The 17,880-nt window shown below is 34.3% G+C and overlaps 2 protein-coding genes across 4 annotated transcripts in view; one reads left to right on the forward strand and one right to left on the reverse strand.

The window, feature by feature from the left end:
• The window catches only part of LOC115885075 (calpain-11-like), a 107,946-nt gene that overhangs the window by 35,921 nt on the left and 54,145 nt on the right, over positions 1-17,880 (reverse strand). For 2 of the 3 annotated variants that reach the window (XM_030903839.1, XM_030903840.1), the window contains exon 2: positions 11,867-11,942. In XM_030903839.1, the coding sequence (XP_030759699.1) occupies positions 11,867-11,942 (76 nt within the window). Of the gene's footprint in view, positions 1-11,866; positions 11,943-17,517; positions 17,538-17,880 lie in introns of those variants that run through there. The other variant, XM_030903842.1, reaches the window with a different exon arrangement.
• On the forward strand, positions 8,421-11,717 carry LOC115885077. The gene is made up of 4 exons (XM_030903844.1): positions 8,421-8,749; positions 8,940-9,071; positions 10,861-11,023; positions 11,676-11,717. The coding sequence occupies exons 1-4, from the start codon at positions 8,522-8,524 to the stop codon at positions 11,690-11,692; spliced, it is 540 nt and encodes a 179-aa protein (XP_030759704.1). The 5' UTR covers positions 8,421-8,521; the 3' UTR covers positions 11,693-11,717.

Here is a 17,880-nt window from a genome sequence, read left to right on the forward strand (position 1 = left end):
TTTTTTTTTAAAAATGCAATCTTAATCTTTCAAGTTTATAATTAGAAATCTTCGTAGTTTTTATAGATTATTTTGTTGACAACGAAAATTTTATTATTAGACTTTAAAGCATTAAAACCTATAAATAAAATACTGTGTAGGAACATAATAATTTATTTAACTCCATCCATACTCCTTGCCATACTCCAACTCAAGGCTGCAATCTTCAGCATCTTTTTTATCTAACTTGGTTGGGAGTGAACAGGGAAGCACGGTTGGGAGCTCGCACAGAGTATCAGTAGGTATCCCGTAGTTATTCAATGTTTTTGAGAGTCTTTATTCTATAACAAGAACCTAGCAGTTGAAAATAATTTGTATTACTGGAAATAATACCAGGTATAATACCTAGTCGTTCCATAGGTATCAGAAAAGAATGTGATGTTTTAAATTAAAAAAAATTAAATTAGCAATGTACGATTATTATGTGCACTCACTGTTACTATTAGGTATGTTAAAATAATTACCGAAATAAAACTTACCTTCAAAGGAAACGTTTTGTCTAGGTCTCAACCACAAAACAAAAATTACACAGATGCCGAATAATCGTGGGATCTGAAATAATCAATAATGACAATAATCTTCTCTTCTCACAAGCTAAAAGAACAGGCACATTCAGTCAAAAACAATTTATTACTCCGATTTGCTCCGATTATCAATAGATTATAGTTATCTCTTTCTAGAACTAAGAAATAGAAAAAGCTACTGACAATCTAATTAATCGTGTCAAATGTTTAACTTGCAAAGTTGAAAACTTCCCTTTTTGACCGCCTAAACGCTATGCGCGTCTGGGATGCGCGGTGACAAAATAAACTTGTCTACGAAATGCCCAAGCCCTCTCACTTTAGTTATGCTTTAGTTATTAGTTTCTCTCTGGTGCGGAACATCGAATATTTACTCCACACAGTTGATGGCTTTAAGGTAGTGGATAACTTCAGGAAATAAGCTAGTTCTATGAAATCTTAACATGTTTTTCTTTGACCCAGGTTTCAAAGTTGTTGTAGGTGGTCTAGTATAAGTTTTTCGACTTCTCGGGCACTAACGTGGATAGCGCAGTTTCAGCAGCTTGTTGAATATCCAAAGACTCGTCATTATCATTCATTTTTTCACAAAACTTTGTAGGAAATACGGCGACGTTTGAATCTGACGGAACTTTGTCATTAAATAATGCATAAACAATACCTTAGAAACCGATTACCAGAACATTTTAAAAAATGTTTAAAAATAAATAATAATAATAGCATGAAAATCTCAAATTATCCGCTTTCACAAAAAATCTTGTATGAAATTCGTTGCGAAAAGAGTGTTTTAAGCACTCGATGCATTGTCAATTTTGCGTCCCGTGCTTAAAACACACTCATTTCGCAACTTGTTACATAAATAGCTATTTCGAGTCTTTTAGATCGTTGGAGAATTCTCATTCAGGGTTACGGATGGAGTCTTCGAGGTTCCTGAATTCCGCTTTAAGTTCGTCTCTAATTGAGAAGCAGTACGGTTCCAGTCCAATTAACAGAGTGTTCGCTTGTTTCCTAGCTACGTTTGTTTTTTCATGATCTTCTATCCCTTTGTGGTCAGGCACCAAGAGTAGGAAAACTTTATTTTCTTTGACTGAATTGTTCAGCTTCTCAGCATTTGTGGTAAGATAAGAGAGCTTTGAAAAGTGTTTCAATTTATTGCCTATACCTCCATAATCCATTACCTAATAGAACCATAAACAAATCGATACTCCAAAGGAAAACTAATAGTGTTTACGGTAAAGCTATCCCGTCGTTCGCGTTAACAACGAATCCGTGTAGGCCAGTCCTTATCGCGCCGGGGCGAAATTAGTACTTTTGTAATTGAAATATCGACGGATAGGTACCTTTCCCCATTACCGGCCACACTTATCTGCTTCTCACATCGATCCCCATGCAAAAACGCATCGCGGTACCATAAATCAATGTCCCGTTCGCGGTGCCGTTAATGACGTGGAACCGAATCGATCGGCAGCAGGTACCACCATTGGTACTATTGACGACGATCGTTTGGGATTCGTAGCGATACGCGCGCTCTCACGTACCGAACCGGGGTATCGATACGGGATGCATTTTAAATCGATACCGGTGCACATTCTTAGAATGTATGTAAATTTTATCGTGTATTCTTAGAATGTGTAAAAATTATTCGGTTTATTCAATCATACCGGCACAATTTAGGGTAGTAATTTATACAGAGTGGCGCCTCTCATACGCCGCGGAAGCTCCAAGAAAGTTTAAATCGAAATGAAATTTTGGCAGCATATGTAGGTTAACTGAAAGCATTTTATAAAAATATATAGAATTATACAAGTTGTCCCTAAAAAACTTACACATCAAAGTTGTGTTTTTTCTAATGGACCACCCTATATATTAATTGATTTTCGGATTCTAGGAAAAAAATAAAGGTGAGTTTTATTAAAGAAGCATAATATACCTACAATCCAAGGATTTTGACATATTTTGCATTTTGTGAAAATGAAGAGTAAATTTTAAATTTCGTTATACATACTGGGTGTTCCATTTAAAATAAAAGAGTAACATGCTTTTAAAGGTGACCAATGTTCAACACATAGACTTAAAATAAAATATAGACTACACTATTTACATCTCAACGCGGACAAACAACCTTTTTTGTACACATGTTTACTTCTGGGTACAGTCGACCGAGCCTTCCTCATCCAGCCTATGTTGTCACGTCTTTAATATTATCAATATTTTTTTTCTTGTTATACACATATATTGAGATATTAATACTACAGTTTAATAAAGTAGGTTTTAATATTCCATAGATGTATTAAATAGTCCTTATACTACTAAATTATAAGTCGGATACTGTTTAATAAGGATAAGTTCTTTACAATATGACAACACCGATTAGAGGCGAGGGAGCCTATTCATTCATTTATTACCTTGTAGTACGTGTCGCACGTGTGCGGTAAAGCTTTGTTGCCGCTATCTCCCCGGCTGTATTAACGCATTCTCTTAGCTTGTAGTCCTTAAGTGTTTATTTTATTGACTTTTTCTGTTCAGGAACTATAAAATATGGTTCGCCAGTGCCAAATTTGCAAGAAATTTGACTTAAATAATCCATTTAAGTCTTGAAACGACTTTGGACCGGTAGGCAACTCTCAATTTACCCATTGGCAGTCAGTGGCGTTGTTGTAGAAAGGCGCTTATTTAGATAATATTTTAGTAAAATGTAAAATCTGAATTTTTTCTTTTACATTACATTATTTACTTACTTACATTGTAACAAAATCATAATTATAACCCTGTTAAAATTAATAATGTTTTTATTAAAAATATATTCCGGTTTATTCTAAAATTATCTTCAGAATCTAAAATAACATACAAGAATTTTAAAATGATATTACATTATGAAACAATATTTTTTAATATACCGGGTCGTCTCAAAAGTGGCTCAACCCTATAACTTTTTTTTATTTTTTCAGATAAAAAAGAGATTTGTATGTTAGTAGGTATATGACATAAATTAGGATTTATTGACGTATTCAATTGTTTTTGGTCTCTTCCTGTTTCACCGAAATGATTACATCTTTTGATTTTTAAAGGCACCCTCGGTATATTGCTACTTTATTCGATAAAAAATGACACTCTGAATAGAATGACATATCATATGCCAACTTTTGACATTGTCGCTTAAAAACATATCCTATTTTAAATTTCAATCCAGTTTTTTTCAATCCACTAAGTTTTAATCAAGGAGCCTTGGAAAAATAGTTTTGATCGTCTAATAGGTTTCGTGTCTTGTCTAGGCCGGTTAAAAGATGTACAAATCGTATTTTTAATCATACATATGTCAATTTTTCAAATGGAACAAGGGTGACTCATTAGCATATTTGGAAAAAGCATTTTTTTATGAATATATTGATACCACACACTTGGTATTTCGAGTGAAATTGTCGTTATGAACCGCGTGTTACAATTACAATTAAACCATATGCGAAAATGTCAAAAGTTGACATATGATATGTCATTCTATTCAGAGTGTCATTTTCTATCGAATAAAGTAGAAATATACCGAGGGTGCCGTTTAAAAATTAAAAGTTATAGTCATTTCCGGTGAAACAGGAAGTGACCAAAAACAATTGAATGCGTCAATCAATCCTAATTTATTTCATATACTAACATACTAAATCTTGTTTTTTTATTTGAAAATATAAAAACATTATGGGGATGAGCCACTTTTGAGACGCACCCGGTATAATAAAGACAGTACCGAGTTAAATAAATGTAGTTTTTATTTTATCCACTTCCTATCACCTTCCTTGCTTTAATGGAACAGATTTATGTTATCTCTAATTTACATAATAAGACATCACTTAACCAGAAAAAAAATTACAACAATCATATTTTTTTTCTCTCCCTGTCGCCGATTCTATTATATCTGTGGAATAGATCCTGTTTTGATTAATATTAGGGGTTGTAAATGTTTGACTAAAATTAATAATTTATTATTAATTTCAAAAATTACCTAATTTCGATTATAAAATTTCTTCAATAACGTGTATTTTATTATTTTTATCCTTTTTGGACTCTAAATTGTTTTTTCTAAAGTTTTATTTAAAAAACCTGTCCTAAATCTTAATAAAATATAAAAAAGTTTAAATACGATATATTTTTAATTTAATTATAGCTTCATTAAAATAAAAAATTACCCGGCTATGATACGGAGAGTTCAGGTGTACTTGAGAAACGAAAGACAGTGTTGTGTTTCTCGGCAGAGTCGTCAGGGAACGACCGTTACGACAGAGACAACCTATCTATCGCTCGTGTCGCACTCGTTATAACCTAAAACAATAACACAACAATAACAAGACAGTGTCTGACCGCATGTTCCAGCTATTTATGAATGAGATGCTCAGTCTATATTTTATTTTAAGTCTATGGTTCAACATTAATTTTGATTCGCCCTGCGAAATTCACGATAATGCAATTTTATCGTCGTGTAGAAAACAATATTTTTTTCCATAGCGAGTTACGTTTTAAAAAATATTCAGAAATTATTATTTCAAGGTTTCTATGTAATTTGACAAATAAATAAAGCTGTCTCTTTAGTTGTCAGTTTTGAGTCAACATTTTTTAATTCTCTTTCGTGTCGTTTGCTGATTGAATTGGAGCCAGAAATGGCTCAAAACGAAATAAGTAAATTACCAAGAGATATTCAGGCTGAGGTGACTAAAGCAGGGCGCTCATTGAGTCGGATCGGATCGGATCGGCACGGAACAGTCCTGTCGGAATGATTTGAAATACGTTTGACATCCGCGCACTGCTTCAGTCCCGCTCGGCAACGTCCATCATCGGTTGGCTTCGGAATCAGACTTTTTTGGTAGAAAGAACAAAAAATTCCGAAGGTCCGATCACTTTTCTCGTTGTGTTTGATGTAAACAGTGTGTACTACCTTGTAGTTGATTATTTTGTGTGCTGTATTGTTTACAATGGATAAAGAACTTTTAATTGATACTGTTAAAGAATATCCACACCTCTATGATCAAGCTAGTAATTATTATCATTACAGTTCACGAAAGGAAAATGCCTGAGAAGAAGAAGATGAAGAGCTCATATTATATAAATTATTAAGTATTGTTTATAAAATTCTAATCCGAACTAAAATAAACTACACGCCACAAAAATTATATTTCGACTGATAAACTGAAGCATACCGATTTGGTGAACGGGTGTTTCCGGACTGAACGATGCCGTGCCGATCCGATCCGACTCAATGAGCGCCCTGCTTTAGTCACCTCAGCCTGAATATCTCTTGGTAATTTACTTATTTCGTTTTGAGCCATTTCTGGCTCCAATTCAATCAGCAAACGACACGAAAGAGAATTAAAAAATGTTGACTCAAAACTGACAACTAAAGAGACAGCCATATATATCCAAACTACTTCCATTTAAATCCCAAATAACTTATGAAAAGGAATACAAATTTTCAAAAATGAAAGCAATTAAAAAACGTGCGAGAAGAAATAAAGTTTTTAACCTATACTCGCTGTTAAAGTATCATTTAATCTACCCTTGCGGTTAAAGTACTACTTTAACTACTATTTTTGATAAAGGTAACTTTAACAGTTGCTATGGAAAAAAAGCATAAAGTGTAATCGAAACCACTAATTTATTCCACTAATTGCGAGGTTCTGAATGAAGCTTAACTTTTTCTACTAATTGAAAATATCTACCACTATTTTTGACGTTACATTGACTTACATTGAAATTAAAGGAACAAACTTCTACGCTAATTGAAACCACTAATTGGAGGTTCTCAATGAAGCTTTTTCCCCTGTCGGGCTACATCTAAATTTCTAACCAATTATCTGCACTTATCTAAGATGCACTCTGTATAACGTGACCTATTTTTTTTCTAGGAACGGTTTAAAATTGAAAATCAATTACGGAGTGCTTAGTCTAGAACCACCGCCTCCATTGCCGGATAGATAGGCTAATGACGGAGTACTACCGAACGGCAAAGTCCCCTAATACAGTTAAGCGGCCTGTATTATATTATACCATTTACGTTTTATGCAAAATAAAACAATTTGAAGGCGCGTGTGGCTAAAAATGGCAGACGCCATCTGGAAAATTGCCGGTTATTATATTGAAATGATTAAGAGGCACTTCCTTCTTCCTTTGCCTGTTCCATTTGGACGATTCTAGTGGTTTATTTTTGAAGATGTCGATGGAAATGTAGTATTAATAGAAGTCAGTTAAATTCGGGAATTTTTAATGTTTTTTAAGACACTGTGTAGACTGATCAAATGATAATTGAAGACATTCTGTAGCCTCAAAGCACAGATTATACAGATTATAAACTTTGTTTTTTCTTTGTTGTTTTTCGTGGTTCCAATTTTCGGAATCGGGTACTAGTTAGGTTAGTAGTTTGCGCACAAATCTGTAAAATTTTTAGGGCTTTTTGTGGACAATTCTCTGAAATGGGACATACATATCGAAGCTTTGTCGAAAAAATTGAGCTCTGCCTGTTTTGCATTAAGGTCTGTTTCTAAGGAGCTTAACTTGTCAGTGGCTAGAACTGTTTATTATGCACTTTTTGAGTCGCACCTCAGGTATGCCCTTCCATTCTGGGGTACGTGTTTCTAAATAACGTTTAAAAATTGCTTAAATGGGCATGTGCGAGTATTTGACATCCGGGGCCTAAAACGGCAGATCTTTTAATTTAGGGACTGTTTGAATTGTTTTAATTATTACTTGAGTTTTATTAGGTATTTATGATATTTAAGTTGCTGGGATTAGTTTTAAACAATAAATATGGCTTCTCAATGTAGATTCCACCTCTTCCAATCGAACCTATAAAAGAGGCTTAGGTTTACAGCAGATGTTAGCTTAGCCCTTCTAAGAGAATTTGTTGCTTATTGTTATACAACTCGAAAAGTTAATACCACCTGACGTAAAGGATATAACACCTGGCCTTATTAACGTCCATGCACGCATTGATTCGGTTTACTAGACAATCTCTCTATTACGCTGTTTATTGTTGAATTGACGCGAGTTTGTTTTTGAAAACACAGGAAATTTTACTCGTTTGCACATCGTCATAAAAGACAATTTTCGTACCACGAATTAGGGATAAGATTTTTATCTGTCTACATATAGTAACCTAATCTGTGCTCAAAGAGTTTTACAAATATTCTCCTTTTTTATTCATTCTGATATCTCAATTTTTAGAGAAGATACAGGGTTTTATAGACGTTACATTCGAATGTCCGAAAAAGTAGCAAAATAAGCGTTCAGCATTTAACGTTTTATGTAAAACTGGCTAGGTATTTTTACTCAAATAAAGAAGGAAATTAAAGATAAAGGCATTCATTTAGACAACATTTAGCACATTTTTAGACAACTTCTTTATTTTAAGATTTTGATGGTCAATCATCAACAAAATATTCCTTATGCTTGGACTAAATTTTCTCAAAAATAAAGATACAATTTAAAATTCCGTTACAATACGGAAATAGATTGAAGTTTTGTGGTTGCAGTGATATATAATTTATATGGTTTTGTAACAAATTGTTTGGTATTTTATGTCAAATGCTGAAGCTCTGCAAACATTCATCAAGTCTTAATCAAAGAACGTGTGTTTGGAATTTTAGAGGTGACAACACAACAGGATCGGGCTAAACCTGATTTCTGAAGTATAATATATACTTTATGAAATATAATATATACTTCCTTCGGTCACACACCCGAACAGACTAATAGACTCTTAAATCATGGAATCTACGATCATTCTATGATCATGGATCCCATCCTTATAACATGGACTTATGATGACATTATCAAATTAAACAATAATGCAAAATGTGTTTCCATAGTTTTCATCTGACACAATCCCTGACAGAAACATTCAAAACGTCAAAACACAGTCAAAAACAAAATTTCTGTTCAATTCTACTTTTTCTTTGAATAGAGTTTTTCTCAATTGATCGAAAAATATGTTGGCTTACTATGTGGCATCTGTACTTTTTGCCACCAGCCTGACTATTGTCATATTTTTATTCGTCACGTCGGGCAGTTTGAAACAGTTTAAGGAAACATGGTCACAGAGGGCTCCGAGGATTACCGAGCTGCCCATCATAACACCCACTGGACAAATCGTGAATTCTGTTGAGGATCTGGATATGCAGTTGGAATTTTTGGAGAATCAGTTGGAGGAGAAAGAGGTATCAGTTAGTTATCTCAGAGAAATAAGTAAATCTAGAGGTGTCAAGGATCCCCACCCTAGAACCCTTTGTTCGTCTACCTTGTATGAATACATGGATAGCATTATGCTCTATTCTTAATTTTTTTTATTCGAGGGCACCAAGCATATAGTATTAGTCTAGGTACTATATTAATTTGTGTTTTTTTTAGAAAGAACTTGAAGAATCAAAGACAAAACAGTTGGCAACTTGTGAAAAACTGGACAAGTTGACAGATACAACCAACCAGATCAAGAAATATTATATCAAGCTCAAATCGGAAATCTACAAATCGGAATCAGAAGTAATTATATCCTAGTTTCATTTTTGTACAACCAAAAAACTTTAATATTGCTGTTCATGTTATATACACACACCGAAAAAGTCTAGGGATATTATAATTTTATCCAGCCATTGTCAGTAATTTTATTATTTGCATTTCTGATATAATAAAATTAAAATAAACAAATAGTTTACAGGACGTATTGGAAATAAAAATGCGAAATTTACCGAATTTTTCAAATTTACCTTGATTTTTATTGAACTCAAAAAAATACACACGTTTTTTTTTATTCTGAACTGTGAATTAAAAAAAAAAGATAAAATCATTTTTACTTAATAAAGGCTATGGCCTCCTCTACTGTTCATTACAGCCCTACATCGTCTCTCCATGCTCCTGATCAGGTTGTCGATCTCTTCTTGAGGTACAGCCGGCCACGCTGCATTCACGGTCCGAACCAGATCCCTACGAGTTTCACGAGGCATACCCATTCTCAAAATTCTTCTTTGGACCGCGTCTCATACGTGCCCGATGGGGTTGAGGTCAGGAGATTGTGCCGGCCAGGGTAAGATTAATTGATGAGCATTGATAAACTCACTTACCACTCTGGCTGTATGAGGCCGTGCATTGTCATGCATGAGAATGAAGTTTCTCCCAAAATCAATGGCATATGGTAACACGACAGGCTCAAGAATTAAATCACGATATGTGATTCCTGTTAGAAACCTTTCAAGAAAAACAAGATCGGTTTTTCGGCCTAACTGAACTCCTCCCCAGACCATAACTGTTCCACCTTGATAAGGGTGCACTTCCTGAACATGATCCAACCGAATAAGATTTCCCGGTTCTCTCCATACCCTAAGCCTTCTCGAATCTGGATGAATTCCAAAGCGTGACTCATCCGTGAAAAGAACATTTGCCCATTGTTCATTCGATCACTGAACATGATCTTGAGCCCACAAATATCGTACCTCTCGATTTCTCTCGTTAAGGGTTGAGCTCTCCAGGGGCGTCTGCTTCTTAAGTTAACCTCTCTTAATCTATTGCCAACAGTGTCAGGACTAACGGTTACATTATGTGTTTCCTGGAGAATTAAACTAAGCTATGGTGCTGTAAGAGTCGGTCGGCGTCGAGCATTTAATTGTAAAAAATGATCTTGCTGAGGGGTAGTAATGCGATGTCGCCCTGTGTGCCTTTCAGCAACATCACCACTTTCACGGTACCGTGTACTTAATCGCGATATTACACTTTGCGTTGTATTTAATGCTCTAGCTACATCGATTTGGCGCATTCCAGCTTCGAGCATACCCATGGCCCTTAGCATTTCGTCTCTGTTAAGATGTCTACGCTCCATAATGTCGTTTAATACTAAACAGAGTTATTTGAATGAATTCTGGCCAGTTATCATAAAAACATAGCCAGTACAGGTTAAATTCGAACAATTGATGCTAGGTGCTTTTATACATTTGACAAAAAATGCACAAACACTTCTGCAAATATCCCAAATTTAGAAATAACTAGTGTGACTACTTCGTTTCAATCGAAGTAGAAAGAATCGGCCTACAAATATGTGGCTGTTTATTCAAAACATTTATTTTTAACTTTAATAAAATGATATCCCTAGATTTTTCCGGTGTGTGTAGTTTATTCAAAGAGAGGATATTTCTAAGTGACAGTTATGTTCGTCAATTTAATTCATAGGAAAATTCTATTTTCTGTCAATTTTTACATGGCATCTGTCAAAACCTTCCCAGACTCTTTAGGCAAACTTTAATTGCATGATCCTGATATTGTCTTGACTAAAATTTTACAGATCAACGAACTGAGACATCAGATAGAAGATTACAAGAAACGCCAAGTTCGTTTAAGGGAAGAAGTAAACGAGAACGTCAAATATTATACAGGGATGCTCAATAATATCGAAGGAAACGTTGGAAACGATGGATACGAGTTTGTTAAAAAAGCCATTTTAGCAGGTATGCATCTCCGTCTTTCTTGAGACACCCTGTATAATAAGACTAAATAAAACCCAATTTTATAGTAAAAAAACAGAGACTGTAAGGATAACTGATATTTGTAGGATTAGAGCTGTTATACAGGGCGAGTTTTAAATAAGTGCAAATATTTTCAGGGCTGGTAGATCTCGATAAATGAAACATATTTTTTCTTTACCGTTTTTCAAATAAGTCCAAAGTTATTTTACTTTGAAAATAAAAAAAAATACTTTTTGCTTAAATTTTAAGACCCACTGGATCTTTTCAGTTTTTTTTTCTTGTAAATTTAATCTACTATGTTGTCATATTATCAAGAAATTATGTTTTTTAACTAAAAACTAAAAAAAATATATTTTTTTTAAAAAATTCCAATTTTTTTTCCGAAAATTATCTCAGACTTGTTTCTGGGGTCGAAATATTCTACCCCTAAAAATATTTGGACTTATTTAAGACTCATCCTGTATATATTTAAACCTATGATGCTTTTTGTGGTTGATTTTAAACATCTTTTTGAGTGACATACTGTACAGATCTTCTTGTTTGAATAATTTTATGTTTAAGTTAACCGTACAAAATATTATAAGTGTATTTTTTACTGTTTTTCTAACTGTGCATTTATATTATATTATTGTAGACGAAAAGGTACTGTAAATGGTCTGTGGCACCAGCAAAAAGAGAAAAATTGTAGACAAATAAACCTGATAAATCGTACGAAAATATGTCAGGCATGTCATAAAGAAGATGGTAAAAATGATGGAACAATATAAATATAAATTATAGTTATGTATATACTTATACCATAAATTTACTGTAAAAATAAATTACCTTGAAATTGTGGATTGCTTGTCTTCGAATTTGTTTGCATGGCCGTTTAGATATGCACGAGCAGTACCGTTCAATGCTGAAACAAATAAAGAAGAGTTATGGATAAAAAAATACAGTTGTCATATATATTCATTAAGAACCAAAAAAAAAAATTAAAAGTAAATTATTAAAAAAAAAACGTTTTTGTTGTCAATATATCATAAAAATAAATGTGTTTATTAAATGTATTTAAAACAAAACTACACTATATGCGCCTTGGATGTTCACCAAGATGCTGTGGAATGGCAGATGCTGTGGTGTTTCAAACTTTCGTTACTAAAATAACAACATTTTATTTTCTTTCGTATATTACGCAAATTAAGTCTTTAATTTCTTAGCTTAGTAATCAGAAACGGCCCGCATTAGAACAAAATTTATTAAACTTTGAAATAGGTGTGGGAACTAACAGTTTCTACTTATAACCTAAAACACATAACCATATTTCAAGTTTGGTTAAACGAAATATATCTTTAATAACTATGACCGTTTTGTATATATGTGTAGGTATTATTCTGTCTAGTTAATTCCTTTGGGTGAAATTAATGTCTATAATTTCCTAATGCCGTCTTTTACATGCCACGCAATGCTATATTCGAGCTTATCTAGCAAATACCTCTACCAAATAACTCCTTTAGATTATATTGTTCAATGTACAAGACAAAAGGTTATTCACGTTGATATAAATTCTCTATTAAACTGTGTTAAAGATAATTTCATAATCAAGATATTTGTTAATCCATTCCTGTGAATTTGTATTGTAGTAAAATATTTCATAATTTCTATCAACTACTATACATTATACATACATACATATTTATTTAGGAAAGGTTATGGAACAAACGATCATCTTCAAGTAATTAAAGTCCTGATAGAAAAATCTGTGGAATACAACAGGCCCCTAGCTTTGGTGTTCGTTGATTTCCAGAAAGCATTTGACACAGTAGAATTAACATCAATAATAGCAGCATTGGAGCAGGGAAGAGTAGATTATAGGTATACAAGGCTTATAGAATACATATATAGTAATGCCACCACAACTGTAAAACTTCACGAAACAACAGATAAAATTGAGGTAGGCAGAGGAGTTCGACAAGGGGATACTATTTCGCCTAAATTTTTTACAGCTGTCCTTGAATACGCAATGAAATCACTCTCTTGGGAGAATAGGGGCATAGATATCGATGGTGAAAGGTTGACACATCTCAGATTCGCAGATGACATCGTCCTTGTCTCAGATAACATCGGAGATTCAAAGCAGATGCTCGAAGAATTAGTGCAGGCCTCATTAAAAGTCGGTCTCCGGATAAATACGAGTAAAACGCAAATAATGACAAACTTAGTGCTGACACAGAACATCAGAATAGGTGACGCTGACATAAAAGAAACACATATATATATATATAAATATCTCGGGCACGAAATACAAATTGGAAAGAACAACCAAACACACGAGATACAGCGCAGAATAGGTTTGGGTTGGGCTGCTTTTGGCAAACTGCGGGAGACCTTTAAAAGTGATATACCCATATGCTTGAAGAGGAAAGTTTATGAACAATGCGTCTTGCCGGTAATTACATATGGAGCGGAAACTCTAACATTAACGAAAAGTCAGCAGAAAATTTAAGAGTAGCCCAGAGAGCCATGGAGAGAGCCATGCTTGGAATAACTAAAAGAGACAAAATTCCTAATAACACTATCAGACAAAAAACCAAAATTAAAGACATAGTGGAACACGTAACTCGAATGAAATGGAGATGGGCAGGTCATGTGGCGAGAACATCTAAAGACAGGTGGACTAGAAGATTGTTAGAATGGCGACCTCGAGCAGATAAACGTAGCAGAGGCAGACCACCGACACGCTGGACCGATGATGTAAAGAGGATTGCTGGAAATTGGATGATGACGGCCCAAAATCGAGAGACATGGAGAAATATGGAGGAGGCCTACGTTCAGCAGTGGACAACGATGGCTACATGATGATGATGATGATGATGACTATACATTAATTAATAGTCTAATTATTTTTTGTTATTTCGGTACTTCAACATGATTATAAAAAAATTGTAATTGGAAAATGTTGTTGAATTAAAGAAACCATAAAAAGTTGGTAGGCAGTTCTTTTAGTTTCAAAGTAAAGGAATTTTTCCAATTTTCCAATCTCAAAAACTGCGACTTCGACTGATTTTGATGTTATTACAAATTTTGTTGCAAATATTATTCCTAGCTACTATAATTTTGGAGTTACGATTTTTTAAAATTTTTAACCTCCTCCCATACCCCCTTACCAACCCCCCACCCCCACCAAAAACTAATGGCCAGATTCTCGGGTGCCACAGTATTTTTGTGCCAAATTTGGTTAAAATCAGTTTAGCGGTTTTTGAGTTATCGTTTTACAGACAGACGGACAGACAGACACCATGAAAATATTTTGTATTTAGGTCATTTATGACCGAAATAACTCATTTTGAGTGAAATTAAAAAAACTTTTTTTGCCGATCTTAATAGCCTACCATACCTGTTGGTATGGTCTGCTAAAAATTGTAATTGGAAAACGTTCTTCAATTAAAGAAACCATAAAAAATCGTTTTTTTTTTCTTCACTGAGATATTCTGGAAATCCAATTATTTCTAACAAGTTTAAAAACTCGTTTCCTTAAATTTCTGTCCCCAAAATGATCAGCGTAAAATAAAATTTCAGCAATATGTCAACCCCATATCACGTTTTATTAGATTATACTGTAGGTTTTTACACCCCAAATTGCCCTAAGATGAGTTTTTGCGGTCCTTAACTTCCAGCATCTAAGGAGTGATATTATCAGATTCCAGCTGTGATGAAAAGTAAAAAATACAAATTTATACAGGCTGCTACAAATTCGAGGTACGAGGTACGAGGATTCCTCTTATACTTCCGAATGTATCTGTATCTCACAAATTATCAGCTAGAATTAGAATTAGAATAAGTGGGAGGGGGGTTAATCTCTGCGACCTTAGAGATCTATTGTGTCCCCCTTTCTTGAGTTATAACTCATCATACAGTCCCAGGACTTCCTACGGAGACCCGTGTCCCTCACAGTCGAGTAGCTACGACCCAGGCCGGATAGACGAAACGGTAGCTTGTGTCGCCTGTTGGGTTTAGAGGTAGGAGGTAGGCTCCCGACCCTTGGTGGAGGTGGTAGCTTGTATACCACTTGCGGAGGATGGTCTCACGCAAGTGTCAGACACCTCTCCTGTAGTTCTCTTTGGGTTTGGCCCCTTGGAACTTTCATTGTTACTGTTCCCAGTGTCGCTAGGGGGTTTCCCCACAGCTTCACCGGTGATGTTTTTATTACTATTATTATCAGATCTCATAGTGTTCATATGAGTCGCTATCGGTCCACTTCTACAGAGCCCCGCATGTAGAAGTAAGGGGGTAAATACAATGGGGTGCCCCCGGTGCCCCAAGGTTGAGGCTGTCCGTAGCCCCGCCCGGTATCGTTATATGTCTTGGTGCAATTCCCTGGCCACGACACTACAGTCAGGGACAAGATGATGAGTGAGATGCTTCTTAGACCAAGCCAAGTGCTAGAGGGGATTCCCCCCAGCACCAGGAGCTTTCCCACCAACGACAAGGTCTTGCATCTCCTAGGGGAAGAATTATCAGCTAATTTGAAGATCTAAAACTACAGATCAGATAGTCCTAATAAAGTGGATACGAGAATGTGTAATTATTTTCTTGATCTTGTAAAAAGTAACGACAGGAAAAAATAAAATTGATTTTCCAAAAAATCCGTTTTTTTTTTCAAAAAACTCCCAGGGTATTTCCCTGCTGAGCTAAACCAAACACCCTGTGAGATGGTTTTAGTAAAGTAAGGAATTGAAAACCACCTAGTCATTAAAGTGCATCTGTTCTTGATAGTTTGTTTTTTGGTTCATCTCAATAGCTTTATTTTTATATAGGGAGTTAAATTTTTAATTTAAAAATATGCTAAAAAATTTAAATAATTTACCTACAAATTGCTTTAAAAATCATCAAAATCAGCCGACTAGAACAAAATATACTGAACTTTTAAATACATGAAAATTTCAAGGTGAGTGCATTTTGTCTCAAATATTTAGAATACATTCTGAAACTATACTAAAGAATTTGAATACAATTACAGAAAGATTCTTATACGTAAATGTATGTGTAACGGCGACTATTGTTAACTCACAGCGGTGTACTATTAACGAGTGAAGAGCTACAATAACTCAGACAGCTCCCCTATACAAACATAGGTTAGGTATTGGACACGACGCTCTACACAAAATTCCCGGAGAAAAGCGCCATTTTGTTCGCGACAACTTTATGTGCACCACTGTACACGCTATGGAAATTCCAACTGCATAGACATCACTAGTATACCTATACATATAAGAAGAAAATCTTGGAATCGTTCTAAATATACAGGGTGTCCTGTTTGGTACAGAGAGATATTCAAGAGATATTAGTAGTTTTACAAAGTTTGTGTAATAGAACTTTGATATTCCTTTAATGTTTTGTAGTAGTGTGTCGAACACTGATAGATACTGATTTGTTGATGTTGCTTTGAGAAACTAATCCTGCCTTATAAGTATGTAGATTAATGTAATTTTAGAGAATCAAAATACTGTAAAACCGAGACTCAAAATAGTGTCTTAGTCTGATACAGGCTTGGAGCATTTCAGTTGATTTAAAAAAATTCCGACCGCAGAGCTCTATCCGGCAAAAATCACAAATTTTTACTATGTACTGCACTCTGACCCGGTTTAGTTTATAATCATCAGCTGATGATGCTAACATGGTTAGCGAAACGCGCGTCCAGTGTAAAAGTAAAAGTGTTTTGGTGTATTGTGGTGATTTAGTGTTTTTATTTTGCTGTGTAACACCAGAGGTTCCAACCCTCAACTGTAAGTACCTGGTATTTTAGTTTTTTGCTAGTACAGCTATAGAAACTATAAAACACTCAGTTTCGAGGTTTGTGTAATGTAACGCTGTTTCGGGTAGTAAAAAATAAGTGAAAAAGAATCGGAACTAGGTTGTGTTGTGTTGTGACAATTTCAAATATTAATAAAATTAACGAAAAATTTTTAAAGCGTAACGGGGAACGTAATGAAGGCGTGGTTGGGTGCAATAACATTCAATAGCTGAATTTTCCCGGATATTCAACTCTCCCGAAACAACATTTTATATAGTCTGTTCAACGAGAAGATCCTTGACAGTGATAGATGTGCTGTCATTTTAATTTCAAAGTAGTTTATTTTATTTTACAAAGAAATAAGTTGGTACAAGGAAATTAATATATGTATTTAAAATTTGACTGACAAATAACTTCAAAATGTTGTGAAAAAAACTGTATAAAACTGAAAAAATGTAATCGAGTTATTTTATTTAATAAAAAACGGTATGTGTTAATACAAAACAAACAAAAACAAGACACCACATACCAAAAAATATAAAAAAGAACTATTTCTTACTTTCAAGCTTTATGAAACTTCCCGCATTTATGATTATATTTATAAATATAACTTATTTACAAATACAAATTTGTAATATCCCGCAGGAATAAATAAAACAACATAAATAAAACAAACTATTTTATTAATAATAACACTTACCAAATTTTATACCTCACAGGTTGATTAATTAACTTTAATCTTAATTTTCTTAATCCAGTAGCTTTTGACATTATTTTTCTGCAGTACTAAAATCCATTATTTACCTATCGTGTGATGTCAATATTTTACAGCTACTCAGTATGGTCCTTCTACCATATTCGAAATGCACTTATCTACGACGAGATGGTATACGAACTTTATTGATAGTAACTTTATTGGTGTATCTGTATAAGACTTTCCTCCTGGGCAGCGAGTATTAACCATAAACTGTGCTTTAGGTTCTACAGTTAATTTTCACTCGATTTTTCCTCCACTTGACTTCAAAAGACACAAAACACACGTAATAACACGAATCAAAATGCA

Source organism: Sitophilus oryzae, unplaced genomic scaffold (assembly GCF_002938485.1).
Source record: "Sitophilus oryzae breed Bouriz unplaced genomic scaffold, Soryzae_2.0 scaffold_360_pilon_pilon, whole genome shotgun sequence".
In the NCBI taxonomy this organism is placed as follows: Eukaryota; Metazoa; Arthropoda; class Insecta; order Coleoptera; family Curculionidae; genus Sitophilus; species Sitophilus oryzae.

Bases quoted from the DNA above. Each gene is read 5' to 3' on its own strand.
- LOC115885077 (XM_030903844.1), top strand. From the start codon at position 8,522: ATGTTGGCTTACTATGTGGCATCTGTACTTTTTGCCACCAGCCTGACT. The intron at 8,750-8,939 runs GTATCAGTTAGT...TGTTTTTTTTAG, and splicing joins ATCAGTTGGAGGAGAAAGAG to AAAGAACTTGAAGAATCAAA. The intron at 9,072-10,860 runs GTAATTATATCC...AAAATTTTACAG, and splicing joins TCTACAAATCGGAATCAGAA to ATCAACGAACTGAGACATCA.